Source organism: Chiloscyllium plagiosum, chromosome 11 (genome assembly GCF_004010195.1).
Source record: "Chiloscyllium plagiosum isolate BGI_BamShark_2017 chromosome 11, ASM401019v2, whole genome shotgun sequence".
Classification (NCBI taxonomy): Eukaryota; Metazoa; Chordata; class Chondrichthyes; order Orectolobiformes; family Hemiscylliidae; genus Chiloscyllium; species Chiloscyllium plagiosum.
The window spans coordinates 79791587-79817988 of record NC_057720.1 but is presented as its reverse complement, the minus strand read 5'-3'; the positions used below and the strand labels follow the sequence as shown (position 1 = coordinate 79817988).

Genomic DNA, 26402 nt, shown 5'->3' with positions numbered 1-26402 from the left:
TGACCATATGCATGTCCAGCAGTCTCTTAAATATCCACAATGACCTCGCTTCCACAGCTGCTGCTGGCAACACACTCCATGCTCTCACAAGTCTCTGCGTAAACAACCCACCTATGACATCCCCTCTATACTATCCGCGAAACAGCTTAGAACTATGACCTCGCATGTTAACAATTTCTGCCCTGGGAAAAAGTCTCTGGCTATCAACTCTATCTATGCCTCTCATTATCTTGTACACCTCAATTAGGTCCCCTCTCTTCCTTCTTTTTTCCAATGAAAAAAGTCCAAGCTCAGTCAACCTCTCTTCGTAAGATAAGCCCTCCATTCCAGGCAGCATCCTGGTAAACCTCCTCTGAACCCTCTCCAAAGCATCTACATCTTTCCTATAATAGGGTGACCAGAACTGGACACAGTATTCCAAGTGTGGTCTAACCAAAGTTTTATAGAGCTGCAACAAGATCTCACGGTTCTTAAACTCATTCCCCCTGTTAATGAAAGCCAAAACACCATATGCTTTCTTAACAACCCTGTCCACTTGGGTGGCAATTTGAAGGATCTATGTACCTGCACACCAAGATCCCGCTGTTCCTCCACACCACCAAGAATCCCATCTTTAATCCTGTACTCAACTTTCAAGTTCGACCTTCCAAAATGCATCACTTCGCATTTATCCAGGTTGAACTCCATCTGCCACCTCTCAGCCCATCTCTGCATCCTGTCAATGTCACGCTGCAGCCTACGACAGTCCTCTATACTGTCAACAACACCTCCAACCTTTGTATCGTCTGCAAATTTACTAATCCATCCTTCAATCTCCTCATCCAAGTCATTAATAAAAATTACAAAGAGTAGGGGCCCAAGAACAGAGCTCTGTGGAACACCACTGACCACTGACTTCCAGGCAGAAGACTCTCCTTCCACTACCACTCGCTGTCTTCTGTCGACCAGCCAATTCTATATCCAGACAGCTAAATTTTCCTGTATCCCATTCCTCCTGACCTTCTGAACCAAGCCTACCATATGTACCAAGCCTACCATACAACACAGATGGCCTCCTTCTTCAAGGACCGCAATTTCCCCCCCGACGTGGTCGACGGTGCCCTCCACCGCATCTCCTCCACTTCCCGCTCCTCCGCCCTTGAGCCCCGCCCCACCAACCGCCACCAGGACAGAACCCCACTGGCCCCCACCTACCACCCCACCAACCCCCATGTACAGCGCATCATCCGCCGTCACTTCCGCCACCTCCAAACAGACCCAGCACCAAGGATATATTTCCCTCCCCTCCCCTATCAGCTTTCCGTAGAGACCACTCCCTCCGCGACTCCCTTGTCAGATCCACACCCCCCACCGACCCAACCACCACTCCCGGCACCTTCCCTTGCAACCGCAGGAGGTGCAACACTTGCGCCCACACCTCCCCCCTCACTCCTCTCCAAGGCCCAAAAGGAAACTCCCATATCCGCCACAGATTCACCTGCACCTCCACCCACATCATCTACTGCATCCGCTGCAGCCGGTGTGGCCTCCTCTATATTGGGGAGACAGGCCGCCTACTTGCGGAGCGATTCAGAGAGCACCTCTGGGCCACCCGGACGAACCAACCCAACCAACCTGTGGCACAGCATTTCAACTCCCCCTCCCACTCCACCGAGGATATGCAGGTCATTGGACTCATCCACCGCCAAACCACAACAACCCGACGGTCGGAGGAGGAGCATCTTATCTTCCGACTGGGAACCCTCCAACCACAGGGGATGAACATGGACTTCACCAGTTTCTTCATCCCCCCTCCCCCCACCTTGTCTCAGCCGGATCCCTCCAGCCCGGCACCGAATCTCCTGTTCCCTGGATGCTGCCTGACCTGCTGTGCTGTTCCAGCAATAAAGTTTCAACTTTGATCTCCAGCATCTGCAGACCTCACTTTCTCCTCCTACCATATGTACTACAAATTATGAAAGAAGCTATCCAGTAGAACATCATAATTTGTTCTGATTCATGGTAAAGCACTATTTCTAAATTATTTATTATTAGCAGTACTGAACCTTCAAGACTCCATTACATAGGAACAGGAGACCTCAAATTAAACAAGCCACATGATATTCCATCCACTTGTGTTCTATATAGTGACATAAAAAATAATTATAACACATTGAGTGGAGTATTTAGGACTACATAATCTTCCAGACTAACTCACAGATTTAGGACTTGCTGGGTCAAGGTCCACCTCTATACAGAGATGCAGTAAACTAGCATTGTCGCATGCCCACCATAACACTGAAGAGAACATCAAAAAATAAAAAGGCCACGTGGTTCTCAAAGAAGGCACTATTCTCTTATCTACAATAAGACGTTAAGACCATAGGAAATAGAAAAAGGACCCTTGAGCCTGCTTGAGCCTGCTCTGCAACTCCAGAGAATCGTGGCTGATTTGACATTCCTCATGTCCATTTTCCTCAGTTTCCCCATAACCTTTGATTCCTTGATCCTATTAATTAATAATTTATCTATTTTAGCCTTAAATACACTCAAGAACTCTGCCTCCACAGTTCTATGTGGCAAGGAGTTCCAAAGATTCTTAATCGTCTGACAGAAGAAATTTCTCCTCATCTGAGTCTGAGACTATGCTCAGTAGTATTGGACTCTCCCGTGAGGTGAAACATCCTCTCAGCATTTGCCCTGTCAAGCCTCAAGCATCCTACATGCTTCAATGAGATCACCTCCTATTCTTCCAAAATTCAGTGAGCAGAGTCCCAACTCTTGCATAATTCACGAACCTTCTCTGAACTGTTTCCTATGAAATGATATGTTCCTTAAATAATGGGACCAAAACTGCTCACAGTACTCTAGATGTACTCTCACCTGCAACTTGTACAGTTGCAGTAAGACCTCCCTATTCTCATACTCTAACCCCCATGAAATAAAGGTCAACATTTCATTAGCCTTCCTGATTTTCTGCTGCACCTGTGTGCTAGCTTTCTACATTTTGTGTACAAGTACCACTACATCCCTTTGAATGGCAATCTTTTGCAGTTTTGTCCACATAAATAATAATCTGTTCTTTTGTTCTCCCTTGTAAATGAACAACTTCGCATTTTTCCACATTATATGATTAGATTAGATTCCCTACAGTTTGGAAACAGGCCTCTCGGCCCAACAAGTCCACACCGACCCTCCGAAGAGTAACCCACCCAGACCCATTTCCCTCTGACTAATGCACCTAACACTATGGGCAATTTAGCAGGGCCAATCCACCTGACCTGCACATCTTTAGACTGTGGGAGGAAACCGGAGCATCCGGAGGAAACCCACGCAGACACAGGGAGGATGTACAAACTCCACACAGACAGACAGTCACCTGAGGCTGGAATTGAACCTGGGACCCTAGTGCTGTGAGGCAGCAGTGCTAACCACTGAGCCACCATGCTGCCCAGCAGAGATATATTTGCCAACTTTTTGTCCACTTACTTACCTATCAATTTCTCTCTGTAAAATAGTTGTATTCTTTTTGCAACTAGCCTTTCCATCTATTTTTGTGTTGTGTGCAAATTTGTCTACAGTACATTCACTTCCTTCAAGTCGTTAATGTATATTGTGGTCCTGGCACTAATCCCTGTGGAACCCCACTAGTCAGAGGTTGCCAACCTGAAAAAGAACCCCTATCCCCATTCATGACTTAACCTTGTGTGAGGTATCTTGTCAAATGCCTTCTGGAAGTCCCAGTACAGCACATCTACTGGTTCCTCACCCCTGTCCCAACTATCCACTTTGTTTTGGACTTCCTTGAAAAACTCTATTAGTCAGACGTGATTTCCACATTAGCCATGCTGACTCTGCTTAATTAGATTACGATTGTGCAAATGGTCTGCTATAATGTCAGTATTAATGGATTCCAATACTTTTCCACAGTAGATGTTAGGCTAATTGGACTACAGTTATCCACTGTTATCCACCTTTTGCCTACCTTCCTTCTGTCATATTGGCAGTTTTTAAATCCTCTCATACTTCTCCAGGATCAAAAGATTTTTGGAAAATTACAATCAATGCATCCACTATCTCTGCAGCTATCTCCTTTAAAATGATCGGATGCAGGCCAAAATGGCCAGGGACCTGTATGACTGTAGTCCCATTAGTTTGTCTAATACTACTTCTCCAAAAGTGATGATGGTACTTAACTTGTTCCTGTATTCTTTAGTATTAATGGGAAGTTTGAAGTACCTTCCACCGTAAAGACTGTTGCAAAATATTTGTTTAACTCATCTGCCATTTCCTTGTTCCAGAGAACTATCTTCCCAGATTCATTTTCGAAGGGGCTTATGTTCACTTTCACCTCTCTCTTCCTTTTTAGATATTTAAAGAGGCTCTTATTGTCAGTTTTTATATTCCTCATTATTTTGCCCATGTACTTTGTGCTCTGTCTCTTTATCACTTTAATCTTCTTTTGCTTGATGCTGAATTTTTCCCAGTCTTCAAGGCTATAACTGACATTTTCCTTCTTCTATGATTTTTCTTTCAATTTAATACTCTCCTTTACTACTGCTAGGCTTGGTTTATCCCTCAGAGCCTTTCCTTCTAACTGGAATATATTTTTGCTATGAGACATAGTTTGCCTCCCTAAATGTCTGCCACTGCTTGCTTACTGTCATTTCTGCTAACCTATCCTCCTAGTTCACGTTAGGTAACACTATCCTCATTTCATTGTAATTCCTTGTATTTAAGTTAAACATAGTTATTTTCAAGCTTTTCACTCTAAAAATGAATATTAAATTTTATCATATTATGATCACCCCTTCTTGGGTACCTTTTACCGCGAGGTCATATGTATGCTTCATTAACCATTATCACATCCAAGTCAGACTGGTCCCTGGTTTGTTCCATGACGTATTCCTCTCAGAAACTATCCTTAATGCATGCTGTGAATTTATTGTCATAGCTACCTTTTCTAATCAACATAAGATTAAAGTCATCCACATTAACATTGTATTTTTACATGCTCCTATTTTTTGCTGATTTATAGCCTTTACTACAGAGTGGCTATTGTTTTAAGATCTGTACATTACTCTTACCAATACCTTTTTCACTTGCTTTTTTAAAAAATTACTCCTGCCCAAGTGGACCCGATATCATTTAGATTAGAGTGGCGCTGGAAAAGCACAGCAGGTCAGGCAGCATCCGAGGAGCAGGAAAATCCACATTTCGGGCAAAAACCCTTCATCAGTCATTAAAACAATTAAAAAGCATTGATTAAATTAAACAGTCAGTCATTCACTTGTGTTTTTGCCTTAAGGAATTTTCTGATGATATCATTAAAACCGAGTTATTGAACGTGGCAGTGCCAGGAAGCTAAACTAACAAACAGTGTTAAATTACAAGGCACCCCTAGGTCAAATGGTCATACTGCTAATAGGAATAGTAACAGGTTCCTTCACATTATGATATTCAGTAGCTCCTTCGTCTTACTTCTTCTAAAGAGGCCATCAACATAAATCATGTAAAAAGATGCAAAGGGGCAAAAATAATCAGAAAAGCTGATCAAGGTAATTAACTGTTCTACTTTACAGGTTTAAGTATGGTACTCTTCTTTATTACAATCTTATTTGATAAATGCACACGGAATAAAACAAGCAAGAAAACCATCAACAATTTAAAAAAAACACGAGCGATGAGAAAAAAAAGACAGGGTTTATTTAGATCTAAATGAATTATATAGATTGGTCCAATGCTGCATGAAGCCAGCCCACTCTAAGTCTCTTGAACTAAGGTAAAATTGTTGGCCTCAGGTCATTTTCCAAAGGGAGTGCACTGATGTATAAAAAGGCCAATATACTACTGGTATCCTGTTTCAAGTTTCTAAATAGCTGCTGCTTTCACATCTGAACTTTTTGTCCTCTGTACACCTGTAGCAGATAAAGAACATCAGACAATGCCACTGCAAATCACACAGATAATTTAACAAATCATACTGTTTTGCAGTGTTTAACCTTTCCCATATTCACTTGTGAACATTACATATCCCTATACCACTGGAATACACAGGTTAATAACACAAACCAGAAATTCTTACTGTGCACATATTCTGATAAATGATGTGCTTTGATTTTGAAATAAAAATTACAAAAATTACAAACTTCAAAAGATAATGCACGTTTTATACAGCACTGATTAGGTAAAATATAATGGTGTGAGTGGCACAGTGGTTCAGTAGTTCAGTGACACTTGTGCTGTCTCACAGGTCCAGGGAACTTGTGAGACTTCTAGTTACTAATGGCACCAAGGGATTTGTCGATATTATGGAATCTGCTGTTGAGGTAGACGATCAGCTACAATCTAGAATGGCAGAATAGGCTCAAAGGGCTGAATGGCCTATTCCTACTGCTATTATGTTCCTAACTGAAATGCAGTGAGCTATATTATCATTACTTCTTTTGATCTTATTTTTATTACCGTATCATGCAAGCTTTAATATTGGGGATGGTAGTTACTAAGTGCAATGGAAGTTGATTAATGAATCTTCCATTCCCTCTGAACTTTCCCATCTCAGTTTTCCAAAGAAGATACTGTACACACTAATTTCCCATACTCACATCCCCAATGTCATGAATCACTCTATCATCACATAGTTCAATCCATCTAAGGACCTAAAAACTGTGCAAATTCTATTGCCCTTTTCCTGCAGAATCTATAAGCTTCTGAAACCCAATCATACTGTTTCATTTCCAATACTTCACAATTTACAGAATGTCCATTGACAATGATCTTTACAATCTTCTCCAATTTTCTTTATATGTGCACATGCGCAAAATAAAGCTATTTTCAAAAAAGTTGCATTTGCTGACACCTAAGAACATTTCTAGTAGCAGAGAAATTTCTGAAATAAATTTAAGAATGATAAAAACCTAACAAACCCTGAAGCATTGACCGAAGTAGTTCGACAAACAGCAGAGATTTTATATTCTTAGGAAAGGTCATCGCTGTCTAATCAGTTTCCCTGCGCTCTCATATTAGTGTTGATAACTTAGCAACTGTCAAAAAACATATTTAGCCACTGGTTGGAATTATTTTGTATTTATCACAGTAACATATTACAAGGTCATGATTCGGAGATGCCGGTGTTGGACTGGGGTGTACAAAGTTAAAAATCACACAACACCAGGTTTTGGTCCAACAGGTTTAATTGGAAGCACACTAGCTTTCGGAGCGACGCTCCTTCATCAGGTGATCAGGTGATCACCTGATGAAGGAGCGTCGCTCCGAAAGCTAGTGTGCTTCCAATTAAACCTGTTGGACTATAACCTGGTGTTGTGTGATTTTTAACATATTACAAGGTGTAAGGCTTAAGTCAGACAATCAGCAGATTCTTGTACCATTATAATAAAAGCAAAGTGCAGCAGATATTATAAATCTGGAATAAGAATATTTCAGTTCCAAAATAAGTCATTTCAAACTCAGGATGTTATCTCTGTTTCTCTCTCCACAGATATGGTCAGACTGGCTAAGTTTCAACAGGGCTTTGTTTTCATTTTTGACCATCATATTGCACCCAGCATATAATAACAAAACAGCCTCGTGAATATTGCTAAATTCAAGACAAATTTTCTCCAATTGTGGCAACATTATTATTCCTGTTATGTCACAAAGTAAAACCTGCCTTTACTGCCCTTTATTCCCTTCCCAGCACCAACAGTACACCCACTCCCCCAAATCCTGCAGTAACCAGCATAGTTTATAAGCAGGTTAGTTTGCAACTATGATGAGAGTTTCTGCTCAGCAATGGTCACTAAGTTTGAGTGGTACCAAATCAAGACAGACCACCTGCCAAAGGAAGTATTTTCTTTTCAGTTTGGTCTGCAAGATCTAAATTAGAAATAAAGCAATTTCATAAACCATAATATCACACTCGGTTAGTTCAGGATTTCATTAAAATGTCTCCCTTAATCAAACAGTTTTCTGAAAATGACACACAAAAAACCTCAAGAGGCTAAAAATAAATTGAAATTCTTACTCAAAGAATCATTTAAATCTTGGCACCTTGTTTTCAATGATTTTCTCATTTACAAAGAAAGATAAAGAAAAGGAATTCAGTTCCCATTTGTGATCTGGAATACTCCAATCTGTTGCCAGGATTTGCAGCAAACTACAATTTGTGAACAGGATTTAAAATGACAAAAAAAGGAGTGAAGAGACATTGTCCAACATTATCAGAGTAATTGGCAAGTGTGATAATTGTGGTTAATACCCCCTTCAAGCTCCCCCCAGCCAGCACTGGAATGCAACCTGATTCCATCTAGAGAGTTGGGTCCACAAAGCACAAAAAATTTAACAAAATTTCATCTAGCAACTCATTTAGTAAATCAAATCAAAAGTCTCTAAAATTGGAAAATTAATCCCACGAGGCAGTCCTGCTTGAGAATGAAAAAAGTCACTTCAACCCTGGATATTTTGTGGAGAGAGAAGGTTTTTGCACAACTGAAAGCACTTCCTCCAAACTTGTCCTATCAACATGTTAAATAATCCTCAGCAACAAAAATCTTAAAACAATAGATTTACAAGGTTTGTTTCATGCACGTTAGGAGAAAAACAAACTGGCACCTGGTCCACCTCCTTTGAAAGTTAACTGTAATGTCACTCTAATGGGATCACTATTATCAGATCTGGTCCTCAGCATTAAAGTAAGCAGATTTCAACAGGAGTGATTTCATCTTAAGGCTTCAACTTGATCCCCAAAATCAGAGGTGTGACATATTTCTACTTTACTAGCATAGCATTTTTTTAAAAACTCATGCGATTTCTTCTCTCGAGAGAATGGAAATACAAACAATGGAGGTTTCGTGCCCAGAGGGGTGTTTAATGGGTTAATTTCCCAGTTGGAGTAATTAGATATATTTACCCCAGAAGGGAAGCAAACCCAATAATTCACCATTACTCATATCAAATGATCTACTTTCACATATCTACTTACATGCTAAATAACCATTCAAAAATATTTTTAAAAGCAATGTCTTACTGCCAAGAGCAAAGGGAACAGTTACAAATTCTTATAATGTATTATGAGAAAACATATTCACTATCCTGTATGTTGATGAACCACAGCAGTTGTTGTTTTATTAAACCGCTTTCAATTTCAGAACAATATTGCACGTTCATACAATAATGAGACGTTAATGCTCATCATAATGCTGTTGCTCTTAAAACATAAAAGTAAGTTGTAATAGGGAAAGTAATTTGTTTTCATTTCACACTTTACAAAACAAGAATCAGCCAAATTTGTCATACAAATCATAAAGGCCAACTATTAGAAATAACACTCAATGAAGTCTAAAACTGGTGGCTTGTCAACTCACCTGACTGTTGATTTCAGCTTTTTGTTGGAGCAACATGCCAACCAGATCTTTATGACCTCGATCACATGCCCAATGTAGTAGGGCTCTTCCCTACATGAAGAAATTTAAAGGGAGATATAAAGAATTAATGGAAGCTTATTTATAGCCACTCAACTATCACATCAGCACAAAGTCGTAATCCCAAAACAACAAAAACCAAAGTGTCAGCATTGATCTGAGGTTTCTTAAAATGTTGACTTTTGCAAGGATCAATACTCACAGTGTTCAACACTTAATATCACATTCATCCCACTTATAATTATTAATGTTGCTTTGGATTTCACAGACAATTTAGACAGCAAAGCTGGTAGCATTCTCAGAGCTGGTAGGAATGTGTGTTTTTAGACTGGTGTGGTCAACAGCACAATATTCCAAAATGTAATGCAGCATTGTGAACTAACTTGCTGAACATATTGATGGAAAATTGGATCTTGAAACTTTAAATACATCTTCCCATGTTTTTTAAAACCTATGCATAGCCGATGGCAACATTTTTAATTTTGCGCAATGTTTTCCTGTACTTTAACATAAATCACTAGTATACTGAAGAGATAAGAGGCAGTCATCTTGACAATCCAGTCAAAAGAGGGAAGGGGAGTTAGTTGGTGAGTTTTCGCTTTAAATTCATGCTGCAAAGTGCAGTGCAGCAACTCACCCAGGCAGCTTTGACAGGACCTTCTCTCATGATATCTACCAGCTGGAAAAAATAAGGAAAGCAGATGCATGGAAATACCACCAGCTGCAAGTTTCCTCAAAGCACACACCATCCTGACTTGGAATCATATTGTCATTCCTTCACTGTATTTAAGTCAAGCAATTTTTAAAAAAAAATAATTCTTGGCTAGGCCAGCATTTATTGCCCATTCCTCATTGTCCAGAAAATAGTTAAGAGCCAATCACATTACTGGGGTCTGCAGTCACATGCTGGCCAGACCAGGTAAGGATGGGAGATTCCTTCTCTAAAGGATATTAGTGAACCAGATGGCAATTGATAATGGATTCATGGTCATCATTAGACTCTTAATTCCAGATCTTTGTTGTTATTATTGAATTCAAACTGAAATCCTTGATTTCCTTTGCTGGTGGGCTGTACACCCATAGTGTTAAGGAAATCAACCATTCAAGGAGGCAACTCACTAGGTCTTCAAGAGAAATTAGGAATGGGCAATAAATGTTGGCCTAGCCAACAACATCCACATCCCACGAAAAAGTCCATTGAAAAATGAAGATGAACTCCACTTTAGAACAGACTCAATCCTGTATTTAACTTCAGGATCAATTAGCAACAAGGTTGAAGTGGAGTATTCACAAACATACTTTATTTAACCCATTTCACCTTAATCTATTGTGTTGGAGCCACACACAAAGTGGTATGAAGCAGTCACTAAACCAAGCAAATAAATGACCTAACAACACAGTCCAACAAACCTCGGCAAGACTAAAAAGGGGCCATGAGTCTAAACCACTCAAATTAACTGATGGCATCAAGAATATTAGTGTGCTCAGATAAGCAAATAGGGACACCTATATAGCAGATAATATAAGATTAGATTACGATTAGATTAGATTACTTAGAGTGTGGAAACAGGCCTTCAGCCCAACAAGTCCACACCGACCCTCTGAAGAGTAACCCACCCAGACCCATTCCCCTACATTTATCCCTTCACCTAACACTACGGGCACATTTTTGGACTATGGGAGGAAACCAGAGCACCCGGAGGAAATCCACGCAGACACGGGGAGAATGTGCAAACTCCACACAGACAGTTGCCTGAGGCAGGAATTGAACGCGGGTCTCTGGTGCTGTGAGGTAGCAGTGCTAACCACTGTGCCACCGTGCTGCCTAGATAAGACAAGAAATGAAAAAAAAATGAGTATGAGGTGTCATTCTCAAAACTAAATCAATTGTTCTCTGGAAATGGCTCCAAATTTAACCAAAGGATATTCGGAGATCAAGTGTCAGATACAATGAATTAATCTGGGTGATATCTGAAAGAAAAAGTTATATTCATCACACTCCCAAGATACTCAAAAACATATCAAAGTCAACCAATTACTTTTGACAGCAATCACTATTATACTATACAGGGTAAATCCAAGTCAAAAAAAAATTGCCTCCAAATTACTCAGAGTCATCAGCAAAGAGCTGGATGGAGTTGCTAACAGAGCCATCAAGCGAAACTTATTCACCAATGATCAATTCAGATACTGCCATGATTATTCAGTTCTAGTACACATTATAGCCTTACTCCAAACTTAACATAGAGCTGAATTTTAGAGATGAAGTCCCTGACATCAATGCACTATTCAACTTAATATTACATCCATAATCCATCAATATATTGTAAATGTTGTTTGCACTTTTCACTTTGCCAATATATTATCTCAGAAAGTTATGTTTCCTACCTGTGCTTACATGCAAACTCCAACTATGAAGAAAATGAACTAAGCCAAGTAGGCTAGGTCCATGGATCAAGTTACATGGCAAGGGATCAGTTTTCAGAGAAAGGGACAGAAATTTGAAATGAACTACCAAATTTAACCAAGTTGTGATAAAGCCTATTACCAACCAGATACATTTTAACTGTACAGCAAAGGATGAACTTAGCCAAATCTATAGTAAGCATAAGCTGATAGATCTGGTTAGATTTAAAAGGACAAGGTGATCACATTATACAAATCAAAAGGAAAAGCAAGGCAGACTGTCAGACCAAAATTCAGATATAGCAGTTATCTCACTCAGCACATATGGGGCCACAATAACTTTCGCTACAGAACAGCTAGCCTGTTTCATCCACAAAATCTGGTAGTTCCAGTCCTCACAATCCCATCAACTAGTTCAGTCTGGATATTTCTACTCCTAAAATCTGACAAATCTAGGTGTTGCGAAGTGGTCTTTCAATGCTCATTTTGTCTGTTAATCTTGCATAATGGCTTTAGAAACTAGCTAGAAGTTCTACTCAGCTGTATCCAGATGCAGCCTAAACAAAAGTCAAATGACCTTTGCATATCAACACTCAGGTTAATCCAATATGGCATAAGCATAACTAACAGTTTGCAATAAGGAAAAGTTAATTGCTCTTTGGAGATCATATATTTGTCTGAGGTTAACAAGGAATTTCAATACCACAGCATGATGCAAATTCAAGCAGTTGCTGAAATTACATCATTCAAAGAGTAAAAGAGTTGTCATGGTTGAAAAGATAGATATTTGATCTGTGTTTTCAAAAGAACCCTGCTGAATTCTGAGTGTCTCAATCCATGAATGTGTAAAGACTTCAGCTATTCAAGTGTGTGGCAAAATGCATTCTTTTAACAAGGGAGAAGATGTTCATACTGGTAGTAATGGCTTGCATTGATTTGTTGCGATCAGATGCTGCCCTCTACTGCTCATGTCAATTGAACCCCAGCCAGAAAATAGCCCAAAATATTCTCTGCTTGTCAAATTTCACAGTCAAATTATAAGGGACACTTGCATACTCTATAAAGTAAATAATGAGCTTAAGCCATTGTTTTATAATAACTATCATGCACTGACCAATACTGACAAAAGTTTAGCCTGCTGTTACTGGCTGTGGTGGTTGTACTGTGCTCTCCATTGTTGTCAAGTGGAGAAGGCTGTGTATAACACACACTCAAAAAATCTATTTGGATTCAGCAACACTTTCTGGTAAAAAGGGAGTATTTGATGATGGCGCCACTTAACTCTTGAAGAAGTACAGATATTGCCATATTCACATCTTTCATGGAAAAGGAATTGCAGTTCAAAGTGCTTTTTTCAGAGCATGGATTCAGTTGACTCAAAGATTAGACATGAAATTTGAAAACCTCATATTAAAAACATGATTGATACTCTGCAAGAAAGCTAGATTTTGCTAGTTCAAATGCACATGCTTTCTATCGCTGTATACTCAATACAATCAACATGAAAAAAACTATTGGCATTATTTAGTAACAAAACCAGCAATATAATCTTAACATTGCTTTCAGCTGTTTCATTAACTACAACTCAAAAGTATTTACTTGATTAAGAAATTGGCCAGAAGAGACTTAAAACAAAAACAAATTTAGATCTTGTTTGAATCGTGAAGCAAATGAATTCAGTAAAATATCTTCAACCCAAGACTATATTTCCTTAATGCTTCACTGGGTGACTCCCTCCAGGTAGGAGAAAGTGAGGACTGCAGATGCTGGAGATCAGAGCTGGAAAATGTGTTGCTGGAACAGCACAGCAGGTCAGGCAGCATCCAAGGAGCAGGAGAATCGACGTTTCGGGCATAAGCCCTTCTTCAGGAAGAAGGGCTTATGCCCAAAACGTCGATTCTCCTGCTCCTTGGATGCTGCCTGACCTGCTGCGCTTTTCCAGCAACACATTTTTTGACTCCCTCCAGGTAAAAATATTAGAGAAAGGTCAATGTTGGTGGAGCAACTCAAACTGGTACTGTGGCCATCCATGTCAGACCACTATCGATACCTGTCCTGAGAACTATTGCTGGCAGCATCACAACTTTGACTCTATGTTAGCTGAAGTTGCAAATGGATTGTTAACTTCAATATCAAAGTGTAACTGCTTCTCCAGGCATACAAATAATTATTATTATAGAATCCCTACAGTGTGAAAAAAAGGCCATTTGCACCAACAAGTCCACACCAATCCTTTGAAGAATATCTCACCCAGACCCATTCCCCTACCCTATTACTCTACATTTCCCATGACTAATGTACCTAATCTACACATCCCTGAACGCTATGAGCAATTTAGTATTGCCAATTCACCTAACCTGCACATCTTTGTACTGTGGGAGGAAACCGGAGCACCTGGAGGAAACCCACGCAGACACGGGGAATAATGTATAGCTTCAGTGCAGAAGTAGACTTCACCCTTTCTATTTGTATCTGTAACCTGTAGCAACAGAGAAAATATATTTTATTATGACTAAATGTTTATAAAAAACCTTCTGCTCCACAACACATCTATAGACAATGTGAATTTCTATCAAATGAACAGATCATTGAGAATTTAAATATTCTTGCAAAGTACGTACGCAATGTTGAGTAGAAATCAGCAATGAATCAGCCTTGGAAAACATACCTCTTCGTCCTTCAAGTTAACGTCCACATTCTCGGATACAAGGGCTTTCAAAATATGGTCAATATTGTTCTCTCTGCAATGATCAAATATGGTTTTGTCTTCGTCCCTGTAAGAGATGAAACAAAATATTTTCATACCAGTTACAACAAAGCTCAAAAGAAATTGCAAAATGGATACTAAAAATATTGAGGTGACACATGACCACCTTCTCATTTTGTTGTTTAGACAATGAAGGCATTTAACTCCTATTTTCTCCTCAAAATTAAACTAAAAGTAAAATTTTCATCTTATTTTCAATCTCTATGCTTCATAAATGTTCCTCAAAAATTGAATTACATGAAATTAAAAGCACCCAACTTCTCCAAGCATTATTATTTTACTCCACAGTTCTTTGTTTTGTTTTAAAGAACTGAGGAGGCTGGAAGTCTGAAACACAAACAGAAATTGCCTTAGGAACTCAGCAGGTCTGGCAGAAATTGTGGAGAAAAGAAACGGAGTTACTGTTTTGAATCCAGTGACCCTTCTTCAAAATGTTTTGAAGCTTCCAAGGGTGTGCATCATCTTGTTTCTCCTATTCTGCAGGTTTTACTTCCTGGCACAATAGTTAACCATAAAAATGGGAAGATGGTTGTCAAGGAACAAGTGAATTTTGTCAGTTGTTATGCAGAACCTGAAGTTTTTCTCATCCATTTACTGTTGCCTTGGATGTTGTCTAAATTAAGACATTATAGAATCCCTTCAGTGGGGAAACAGGCTATATGGCTCCTCGAATTCACACCGACCCTCTAAAGAGCATTTCTCCAATGCCCACCTCTGTACCCTCTCCCTGTGAACCTGCATTTCCCATAGCCAACCTACCTAGCCTGTACACCTTTGGATTGTGGGAGAAAGTCATCTGAGGCTGGAATCGAGCCCAGGTCCTTTGAACGATGTGTCAGCAGTGCTAATCAATGACCCATTGTGCTGCTAGTACATGGCACATCAAGTTGGGCATCAAGATGTGCCAAGAGTGGTGGGACACAAGGCAATACCAAGACAATCATGAACTAAATTCTAACCCTAATGAAATATACTGGCGTGTAGTGCACTGTATAAAGGGCAAAGACCAGAAGCAGTCACACATTTTTCTTATTTGCTTCTGGGATATTTACTGCAGCTAGTGACCCCAAGAGGACAGGGAACTAAAAAAGGTTTATGAATTAACTTGTTAGACCATGCAAAGGCCAGCAAAAATCAATCATGTAATATGGGCTGCTTGGTTTCATTTCTGAGAGTTAACAAAGGGACTGAGAGCATTGTTGCTAAGTTTGCAGGCAACACAAACGTAGGTAGAGGAATAGGTAAAGTGAGGAAGTGGGGAGGCTGCAGAAGGACTTGGACAAGGTATGAGTGTGGACTATGAGGTGACAGATGGAGAAAGTGTGAGGTTATGCACTATGATAGAAAGGGTAGAAGTGTACACTATGTTCTAAATGGAGAAGGGCTTCAGAAATCTGAAGCACTAAGGGATTTAGGAGTCCTACTCCACAATTCTTTTAAGGTTAACATGCACATTCAGTTGTTAGGGTTAGAATAAAAGAGCAAAGATGTATTGCTAATACTGTATAAAGCTCTGGTCAGACCACATTGAAATATTATGAGCAGTTGTGGGCACCATATCTAAGGAAGGATGTTTTAGCCTTGGAGGGGGATGTTCACAAGAATGATCTTGAGAACGAAGGGCTTACCAATTGAGAAGTATTTGTGGATTCTCGGTCTATAATCAATGGAGTTTAGAAAGATGTGGAGGTAGGGGTGGGATTTAGTATACATCGACAAAATGTTTCCATGTGTAGGCGATACTAGGACCAGAGGGCACAGCCTCAGAGTGAATGGACGACCCTTTTGAACTGAGAGGAGGAGAAATTTCTTCAGCCAGAGGGTGGTGAATCGGTAGAACTCACTGCTGTGGAAGGTTGTGGAGGCAAAGTCATTAAGTGTGTTTAAGACCGAGATCGATTGGCTCTTGATTAGTAAAAGGATGAAACGTAACCGTGAGAAGATACAAGGATGTTGTTGAGAAATGTATCAGCCATAATCAAAGAGCAGAGCAACCTTGTCAGGCCAAATCGCCTAATTCCGCTCCTGCATCTTATGGTCTTAACCACCATGTGGTGATGCTAGTGTTGGACTGGGGTGGACAAGATTATAGTCCAACAAGTTTATATGAAATTGGTGCACTGAAGTCTTCACCTGACAAAGGAACAGCACTCTGAAAACTTGTGATTTCAAATAAACCTTTTGGACTATTATCTGGTATTGTGTGACTTCTGGTCTTAACCACCTCCAACAATTTGGAAATTTTATTGGTCACTTTTTTCCCCTAGCATTAGTAGGAAGTTGCTAGATTTATTGAATACAATTTAAAAACTTATCATGGTAAGGGCCTGAACTTTCAAACAAAAGTACTGTTATACTGTTTACATATCTCACACAGTGGGCTACTTTCACCGTAACATTTTAATGTGCTATTTTACATTTCAATTTCAGGTGCCTTCAACCAATACTATTTTATAATGTTGCCCGATGATCTACTGATTGTTGGAGATAGATTGGTTCGAAGAAGAGGGAGAGAGAGGTCTTCAAGGAATTGAGGAAGTTTGCCATTAACCTGTTGCTGTATTACCTATAACAGAATTAAATAAATAGAACATATTGCTTTAAGCTTGGGTATTCAATACAACTAATCCATACAGTGGTGTGAAAGATGAAATTTGACTTCACAATTAGTAGATTGCTGCAATGCAACTTTTCAAAGTGCTCTATTTCCTATTTGGGTTCTACCTTAAAGTCACATGCTTCACAATATATCACATCATCGATTTCCTGTAAAATTCCTTTTTCCAAATTAAGTTACAGTGTGCATACATTTCTCTATTCGGTACCACAGTGTACTTATATTTTGCTGTGTTTCAATGGTAATACATAAATGCTATATTGTCAAAATATCCAAATTCTGATCCTGTAACGTGGCAGGGTTGCACAGACTTTTGGAAAGCTGTAACTGTTTAGAATAAGCTCCCACAATTGTATACATGCAGCATTGTATTACCAGAAAAATATTGTAGGAAAAAGATTTATCGTTGTGGTAATGAAATACTGGAGTAAACAAGAGACTCAACTTGCTATCAACACAATGCTGCTGAAAGATAACACATGAGTGGAGCATGTTCAGAAGTAAGTCCACGTGGGATTCCTGCAACAGTTATTGTTTATATTGAGATGTCCACCGGGAGAAATATTCACTTAATCTATAATTATCTTTGCACTTTAATCACTTCCCTACTTCAGAGGGTGCGGTGCACAAGCTGCAAGAAAGCTCATTAACTCAGTACATCTCTTCTCCCCTGTCACCGCCACTGTTTAATTGCAAAGTGTGACTATTATCTATTGCCACAACTGTGATATTTTTCATAATAAAAGTGGAGGGGGGGGGGTAGTGGGTCTCTGAGGCATCAGCCACAGCCGAATCACAGATTTTTAATTATTTTGTGTCCAGATGCTTCTTGCAAGTTGAATAAATTGGTAACTAAGCTTATTCCCTCTTGCGCCCAGATGTCAAGTCCTGGAAAAGGGGTGGGAGGGGCAGGGGAGCACAACGGTGTTTGACATTCTGTATAATGTATGAATAGCCCTTGACCCTGATGATAAATCAGGATTATCTGCCAGCAGTTCATCTGTCTGTCAGAGTGACTAATCAGCAAGACACAGTCCCATACTGATCCCAGAGCCCACGTCTGCAAGTGTCACCGGTAAAATAGCAAGGTGCTCCATTAAGTTACACAACACTTAGCAGTCATAAGGCATGGTGGGAAGATTAAATGCTTGAAGAGTTTTAAACTTTGGCCGCTTTTTCACACGCCAACAGCTCTATCAGGGCTCCAAGTAAATTAGTGTACAAAATTAGAGTTGAATGCTGTGGGTACAAGTAATTTGTTCTTTTCTCTATATATTGGTATAGAAAGGAATATATATTTCACTCCCATAACATATACAATAAGAAGGTAGCGAATGTTTAACTGCAAACATACATATCAGCAGTTCCTACTTTATTTATTTTTTAAAAAATATTTTGTCAAGAGGTAGTTCAAGTAGCAGTCACCTAAGTAGAAAATGTCACTGTAAATTGGTGCAGCACAGCTTACTGAGGTAAGTCATTTGACCCAACTGATTCAAAGCCAGTATTTATGCTTCAGAAAACATTCCTCCTACCCATGTCATTCAACCATATCAGCATATCATTCTATTCCTCTCTCTTTTATGTAATTAGGTCACTTTTTTTAAAAGGTATCCATGCCACTCACAGCAACTACTTAATTATATCTCATCAAACTCTTTCAGAAGTTAAAGTGATCTGCCACACCACCTCACAATACTCTCTTTCTTAAAGGGCCCTGGCTGTTAAGTCTTTTCAAATTGTTGTACCCACTAAGTTCTTACATCATCTTTGTAAATAGTTTTACACTCTCTAGTAACATCTCTAAGCAGGTTGATTACAAAAAAATCTGAAATATGGGCATTTTACAGCTCAGCCGTTCACTGAATAAACTCAATGGAACATTGGGATAACCATGTAGGGGTTTTGCATCATGAGATAGATGGTTCCTGGTCACTCATGCCAGTAGAATAATTGCAATAAAGCAATAATAACCAAACAAAATATCATTCCGTAAACTCATCTATATGGATTCTTGTAGCACCACAATCATTCCTCATATTCACTGTTTTGATCATCACAACAGGACCTTTAAAACTTTGTTTTGGTGGTGAGGCAATCTTCTAATCATTAAACTGTCCCTGGCTCACAGGATACAATTATTATCAGTTTAATAATATTAACTTGTGCTCTGTTGGTGATAGAAAGCTGCGAGCTGGTTTCCAAAATTTTAAAAAAATCTTTAAATATCCAAACTCTAGGAACATTTTATCAACTTCAGACCATGAACACTGCCATCCATTTCGATTTCTGATTACACACTGTCTTCCTTCTACCCCACATCCTCATCAGGATTTGTATGGATTTGTTCTCAGCAAAGCTAACCCTTTTTCTGCTTTCAAACAGACCATTAATGCATTTAATACCAATTCCTCATCTATATTCCTTTCCTATAACACCATTAGCAGTCCTTTTGCTTCTCCTCCCCTTTTGTCTACAGCTCTAAAAAAAAGCAATGCCTTCCAGCCTTTCTCAGTTCTGAAGAACATTGATGTTGGACTTGAAATGCTGACCCTGTTTCTCTCTCAACTGATGCTACGGACCTATCCAGTTTCTTCAGCATTTTCTATTTACACAATGAACAATAAATTAGATCATCTTTCTCCTTTTCCCTTATAAACATAAAATGTGCCATTAGTGGTTGCTATCACTGAAATACTTCCTCACTGTCATCCCAAACACCTGCCCAGTTTCATTCTCCACAATTAGGTCAGCATTGCATCATCCTTTGTAGGACTACTTGCATGTTGACATAAAAAGCTCTTCTCTATACATTTCAAGAAATCTACCTCCTCTAAACGCTTTATAAAATGATTATCCCTATTAATATAGGGGTAGTTGAAATCCCTAATGTAATTACTCTATTAATACGTCTACACATTTTAGTGAATTGACTACATAATTTGCTCCTCAATTACCTGCCACTTCACCAAGGACATGCAAGTCCTGGGCCTCCTCCACTGCCAAATCCAAGCCACCCAACCACTGGACAAAGAATGCCTCATGTTCTGCCTTGGGACCATTCAAACAAATGCCATCAACATCACCTTTACTAGTTTCCAAATCTCTCCTATGCCAACCTCATCCAGATCCAACCCTCCAACTCAGCACCGCCCTCTTAACTTGTCCATCTTCCTTCCCACCTATCAGTCCCAACCTCCTCACCGACTTATCACAATCACCCACCTCACCTGCATATATCTATTATCTTTCCAGCTACCTTCACCCCAGCCACACCTCCATCCTCCTATTTATCTCTCAGTGCCCTTCCCCCCTCAACATTCCTGATGAAAGGGCTTATGCCCCAAAACATCATCTCTCCTACTTCTCAGATGCTGCCTGACTTGCTGTGCTTTTCCAGTGCCACATTCTTTGACTGCTAGCCGGTTAGAGACCTGTAAGACACTCCTAATAGTGTGACTGTTCTCTTTTTATTCCTAAATTTTACCTACAAAGCCTCATTTTATGACCTTTCAAAAATATTAGCCCTCCTTACAGCAGAAACTGACTCCCTAAATAATAACGTAACAGTGCCTCAATTTTTGCACCTTGTCCTGTCCCACCTAAAGATCTTATGCTTTAATGTTAAAGTTGCCAGTCTTGTCCCTCCCTCAATCACATCTCTGATGGCAACAACATAATGATCCCATCTGTCAATCCATATCTTTAACTCATCTGTCTTATCTCTAAGACCCCTGGCATTAGAGGCCACCCAGCCTTGCCTTACTCCCTTCAGACACATCATGCTCAGTTTGGATTTTCTGAGGGGAAAAGCAGCTATTTTTGTCTAGTTTGAATTATGATAGGAAACCTCCAGTGGTTCTCATGGAACCTTGTCGCAGAAAGCAGTTAGAGTTAACTTGGAAAACTGCGGAAAGGCGGCTGTGCATCTGCTGGTAACCCAAAAAAGGAATTGAGGAGAATTGTAATGAATTATTGTAGCATACCTATTGGGTTAGTCCTTAAAGATGTATATGTACCTTCCAGATTGCCATTAAGCAGAAGGGAATTCTTAGGGATAGAAGTCAAAATTATATTTGAGCTCATAGCATAAGAAATATAAACTATGGAATTAGCTTAATAGTGCTTGCTTTATTAAAATCTTATATATAAAGACCTTTGGGCTTGTTTAAAGCATGAATTCTTCTAATACAGTTCTGTCTGTTGATTGTTGGGTGGTCAAAACCGTTTTTAAACTTTACCAGTTGCTAACTGTCAACGAGGTCTCCATTTCTCAATACCAGAAGTGAAATGCAACAGATACTGGGGTTCAAGAATAAAAATGGGAAGAGCTAGAGAAACTCAACAGATCTGGCAGCAACTGTGGAGCCAGAAACAGAGTTAATGTTTCGAATCTGGGATGACACTTCTTCAGTTCCGTTCTTGCACTTGCTAATGATACGTTCAGTGGTGAACCAATCAGCAGCAAACATGTGAGAGAAACAGCCTATGATTGGAAGAGCAGCTCCTTATCAATTCTGTTTAGGAGGATGAGTTTTCTCCAATTGTTCACCCCAATTATTGAGTTTTCCTATGTATTTTGAGGAAAATTCGACCACCATCCCATTGTATTTTGATCATTAGAATGGAGTCAGTTTCAAGCTTCCAGATCCAGAATAAAACTGATTAAAGATACAACACAGATAGCATCATCCCTGTCCTACTCAACCTACCTTCCTCAAATGCCTAACTACCTTTGAGTAAAAATGTCAATTTGCACTAATTCAGGACAGCTTTTTAAGATTCCTACCTCCCCTCTATTACACTAATAATGTCCAAAAACATGATGGATTACTTCACTCCCAATGGTATGGGCTGAATTAAAAGTCAGATTCCATGATGCAATTATTAAGTGTGCTAACTTACTCCTCTACCTAATTCCCCAACAGATGTCACTTCAGTGTCTGCAGTGACTCTTTATTTCTTACTTTGTCTCCCAGATGGTGCAGCAGAAATTGAATCTCGTCATGTGGGGAATCACAAGTGCAAACATGTGCCCCACCACCATGGCATTGCACAATGGGAGCGCCACAGCACTGTTCGATCAAGTATTCATCATTAACATTTCCGCTTCAATCAACATAAACTTTTAAAAAAATATATTTTAAATTCGTAATCTTTAATTTAGAAGTCCTCACTGAAACAACTGACACCATTCTCTGAAGAATGTTCAGTTTAAACAGCCTTTAATTTCTTCTCAGGACAAAATTGCAATGATAGGAAGTACAATTCTTTAAACTGTCTACATATTTCTGCTGGTAAGAAAGGGAAATTCATTCATTCATTCAGAATTTATTTTCCCAAAGAGAAGTCCATTTAATTATGGGTTTACTGAGCTGATCTGTATGCAGTTAGTTTCAGGTGGGTAAGAATTAATTCTACTCAAGTGATAAAATTGAAAGGCTACTTTTCTCCTGCTCACAAATAGCACACAAGGAAAAATTGTGTGTACAATCGACACAATTCAACCACTAAAAACAAAACTACATTGCAAAGTAAAAGAAAAACACTAATATCTGATCATTTTCATGTTTAAATGCACACACCAACCTAGGAAATGAGCAACTCTGATCAACAGCTTCAAAAACAACCCCGATGATAGACTTTGTGATTGGAGACGCCAAGCAGCAAGACAAAGTAAAATAAGAAACATGCTGCATGTTGTTTAGATAGAGAAATTGGACAAATATATGAAACTAAAATACTTGCAGAGCTTTGGGAAAACAGCATTATAAGTAGACTAACTGGATAACAGTGTTAAAGATCCAGCATAGCTTTGATGGATTGAGTGACCTCTTTCTGTGCTGTACAATTCCATGATTGTACAATTCCAATTCCAGTCATCATCTTACTCAGCATGCTATCACATGAGGGGTTGGGGAGATATGAAAGTACAGAGAAGCAGATTTGGCAGCACTAAGTTTCGTAAAGGGACATACATTCACTCAGGCTTAAAACCTAACTTGCAGCAAACTTACAAATTTACACCCCCTCCATACCCCAACCCCTCAAGCTATCACAATACATTGATTTTTAGCACTTTGTTTGGTGAAGATTATGGCATTGTGGACTCACCTAAACTTCTGCCTTTCAAATCAAAAGTAATGTAAACCTAGAAGGACAACGCATAGTACTGTATAAACATAAAAACAAAAGTCATAAAACTAATGGTTCCATCTCTCAAAAATGCAAATCTAACTCCAAATGAGGAGAAAGTAAGGACTGCAGATGCTGGAGATCAGAGCTGAAAATGTGTTGCTGGAAAAGCGCAGCAGGTCAGGCAGCATCCAAGGAACAGGAGAATTGACGTTTCGGGCATAAGCCCTTCTTCAGGAATGAGGAAAGTGTGTCCAGCAGACTAAGATAACAGGTAGGGAGGAGGGACTTGGGGGAGGGGCGTTGGCGATGCAATAGGTGGAAGGAGGTCAAGGTGAGGGTGATAGGCCGGATGGTTGGGTTGGTTGGTCCGGGTGTCCCAGAGGTGTTCTCTGAAACGTTCCGCAAGTAGGCGGCCTGTCTCCCCAATATAGAGGAGGCCACATCGGGTGCAGCGGATGCAATAAATGATGTGTGTGGAGGTGCAGGTGAATTTGTGGCGGATATGAGTTCATTTGTGAACTAAAATCTATAATGTCACTACTCAACATAACACGAACTATTAGCAAATTCCACATACAGGAAACTGGCTCATTATCATGGCAGAAAGTGAGGACTGCAGATCCTGAAGATCACTAACATGGCACCCCTGGCTTAAACCGAGATGGGGAATTAACTGTTTGATACTACACAAATGTAGCTATTCTAAGCAAATAATAGTGACAAATAAGCAAATGGGAATGAGTCAAATTAAAATCAAAACAAACTAATTCTGTTGAAGTGTTGCACCAAATTAACTTATCATTTTTCCTTTTAGATGTTATAAATATGCTATGCATTTCAAACAATTTTTGATTATAAAAACTCAAAATAACAGAGAGCAGAAACTACTTTTGACCATAACAGAACTAACTCGTAAAAAATGTAGCTGACAGTTTGATGTTTACTTTAATATTGACGTTCACCCAATTAAAATAGCCTTTAATGTCTCTTAAAATACCTACAATCAACATCCCAAACATATCAAGCATTTATACTGTATTATTGGCAAGTCATTCTTATACTATTCTGTCATTCCAATTGTATGAAAAATGTTTAAGCTCCTGTTAGCCATCTAGTTGACACCTTGTAGTTATTTCAGCTGCCAATTCTCAAATTTAGTTGAAGGATTTTCTCCATTACCAAACAGGCCACTTCATACAATTCTAAGGAAATCATACACTTGTCCTGTCCAGCAATTCATCATTACACATAAGCATTTCTTTTCTTTTCACACGTTTCGAACAGTTAAGTCATTGATGCAAACAATTTCAGATTTAGAGCAGCAATGTTGATTTGCCAGAGTGTTCTTTTCCAAAGCTTCTAATCAAATAGGATTCCACCTCTTCTTTATCAAGCTAAGCAATTTGGCAGAGACCCTCTTCAACAGTGGTCACTGCATGCACAAGCCTAACCACTGCAAATAACCACAAGTTCTGACTTCTCGATTTCAAGTCCAACACTCTTCTACAAACGTCAGAGTAGTTTCTCTGTACCTACATCATTAAACCTTCTTATCATTATAAAGATTAAATTAGGCCATCCTCCAGCTTTCCAAACTCTATGGAACACAAGCTGCTTTCACTTTTAAAGTCCTTCAGGTGAATCTGAGATGCATTCTTTACGTCACCAATGTACTTTTCCTGTGGTTTTGAGCCCGAAACCCAGACACCATACTCCACATGGAGTCAGGGCTACCATCGGTACAACTGAAGCCCGTCATAATCTCTTTTCAATTCCAACCCTCTTCAGATAAAGGTGCACATTACGTCAACCTCTTTGGTCTGATACAACTCCCTATAGTTTCTAAAGGTGTCAAATGAACTTTGTTGTACTTATCTGAACTGAGGGGACCCTTTTGATACAGTAAGCATTTATACAATCAGCAAATCGAAACATCAACTTCAATACCTATTTCAAGTTTGTGTTAAATCCATTGCAACACATCTTTTTGTTTCACTGTCTTTGATTCACAGCTCTCCCATCCAATAGATTTCTACTTTTCCTCCCAGAAAAAAGTGTACAAATGAAAAACGAGACACTGACAGGATAGAAAACAAAGTTACCTTTTTCCTAGCCTGTTAGTGTCTCTTACCTCATTTGTTGACCACAGTTGCTGAACTACAAAAACAATCTGGAGCCTTTGCCTTTTAATGGTAATGTATCGGTTTTGTATTACGTCAAATACTTTCAGTTGTGGACTGCAGGTTTCCCCATTAACAGTATGCCCCAGTTTACTGTGGTCAAGTAATTCCTCATCCCTCTGAAGTGCACACTATGAATATTTAAATTATGGCTCATGACTTAAGAGTCATTGAAACATAGAGATGTTTCCGGGAAGGAAAGCAGTGAGTATAAATACTCACCCTTCGACGCCAACGGTCACTTTGAGTGCGAGCAGCAGCTAAGGTAAGACAGTTTGTTTTAAAATTACTTACCGGTAGCGGGCAGCGGTGTTTTTTTTTTCTCTTCACAGAAAGAGCGGGAGCAGCAGAGGGAAGTGACGAAGACCAGAGGGGTAGCCGGGTAGGTTTTTGTCCCTTTAAAAGCGCGTAGGAGAAGAACCCGAGGCACTACAGAGGTAGTGTCTCCCACCCGCCCTCCTCCTCTAACCTAAATAATAAGACCCGTTGTGGTAAGTAGGTAAGTGCTACATTTTGCTTGTTGTATTCTTTAGACCCAGTTTTTTTTCATAAAAGGTTACTTTCAGAGGGATGGCAGTGAAGGCAGCGCAATGTTCCTCTTGCAACATGTTTGAGGTGAGGGATGCCATGGACGTCCCTGCTGATAACACTTGCAGGAAGGGCACCCATCTCCAGCTCCTCCAAGACCGTGCTAGGGAACTGGAGCTGGAGTTGGATGAACTTAGGATCATTCGGGAGGCAGAGGGGGCCATAGATCGGAGCTTTAGGGAAGTAGTAACTCCAAAGATGGCAGATAAATGGGTGACAGTGAGGGGGACTGGGAGGAAGCAGCCAGTGCAGGGACCCCCTGCAGCCGTTCCCCTCAAGAACAAGTATACCATTTTGGATACTTGTGG

The 26402-nt window shown here is 39.6% G+C and overlaps 1 protein-coding gene across 7 annotated transcripts in view; it reads right to left on the bottom strand.

Annotated features, from left to right (window-relative positions):
- acbd6 (acyl-CoA binding domain containing 6) overlaps positions 1-26402 on the bottom strand; it is a 192663-nt gene that overhangs the window by 109066 nt on the left and 57195 nt on the right. For 3 of the 7 annotated variants that reach the window (XM_043699915.1, XM_043699918.1, XM_043699919.1), the window contains exons 5-7: positions 14473-14578; positions 14162-14283; positions 9342-9431 (exon numbers count right to left, since the gene is read on the bottom strand). In XM_043699915.1, coding sequence (XP_043555850.1) covers positions 9342-9431; positions 14162-14283; positions 14473-14578 — 318 coding nt within the window. Of the gene's footprint in view, positions 1-5633; positions 5898-9341; positions 9432-14161; positions 14284-14472; positions 14579-26402 lie in introns of those variants that run through there. The other 4 variants (XM_043699916.1, XM_043699921.1, XM_043699917.1 and 1 more) reach the window with 3 other exon arrangements.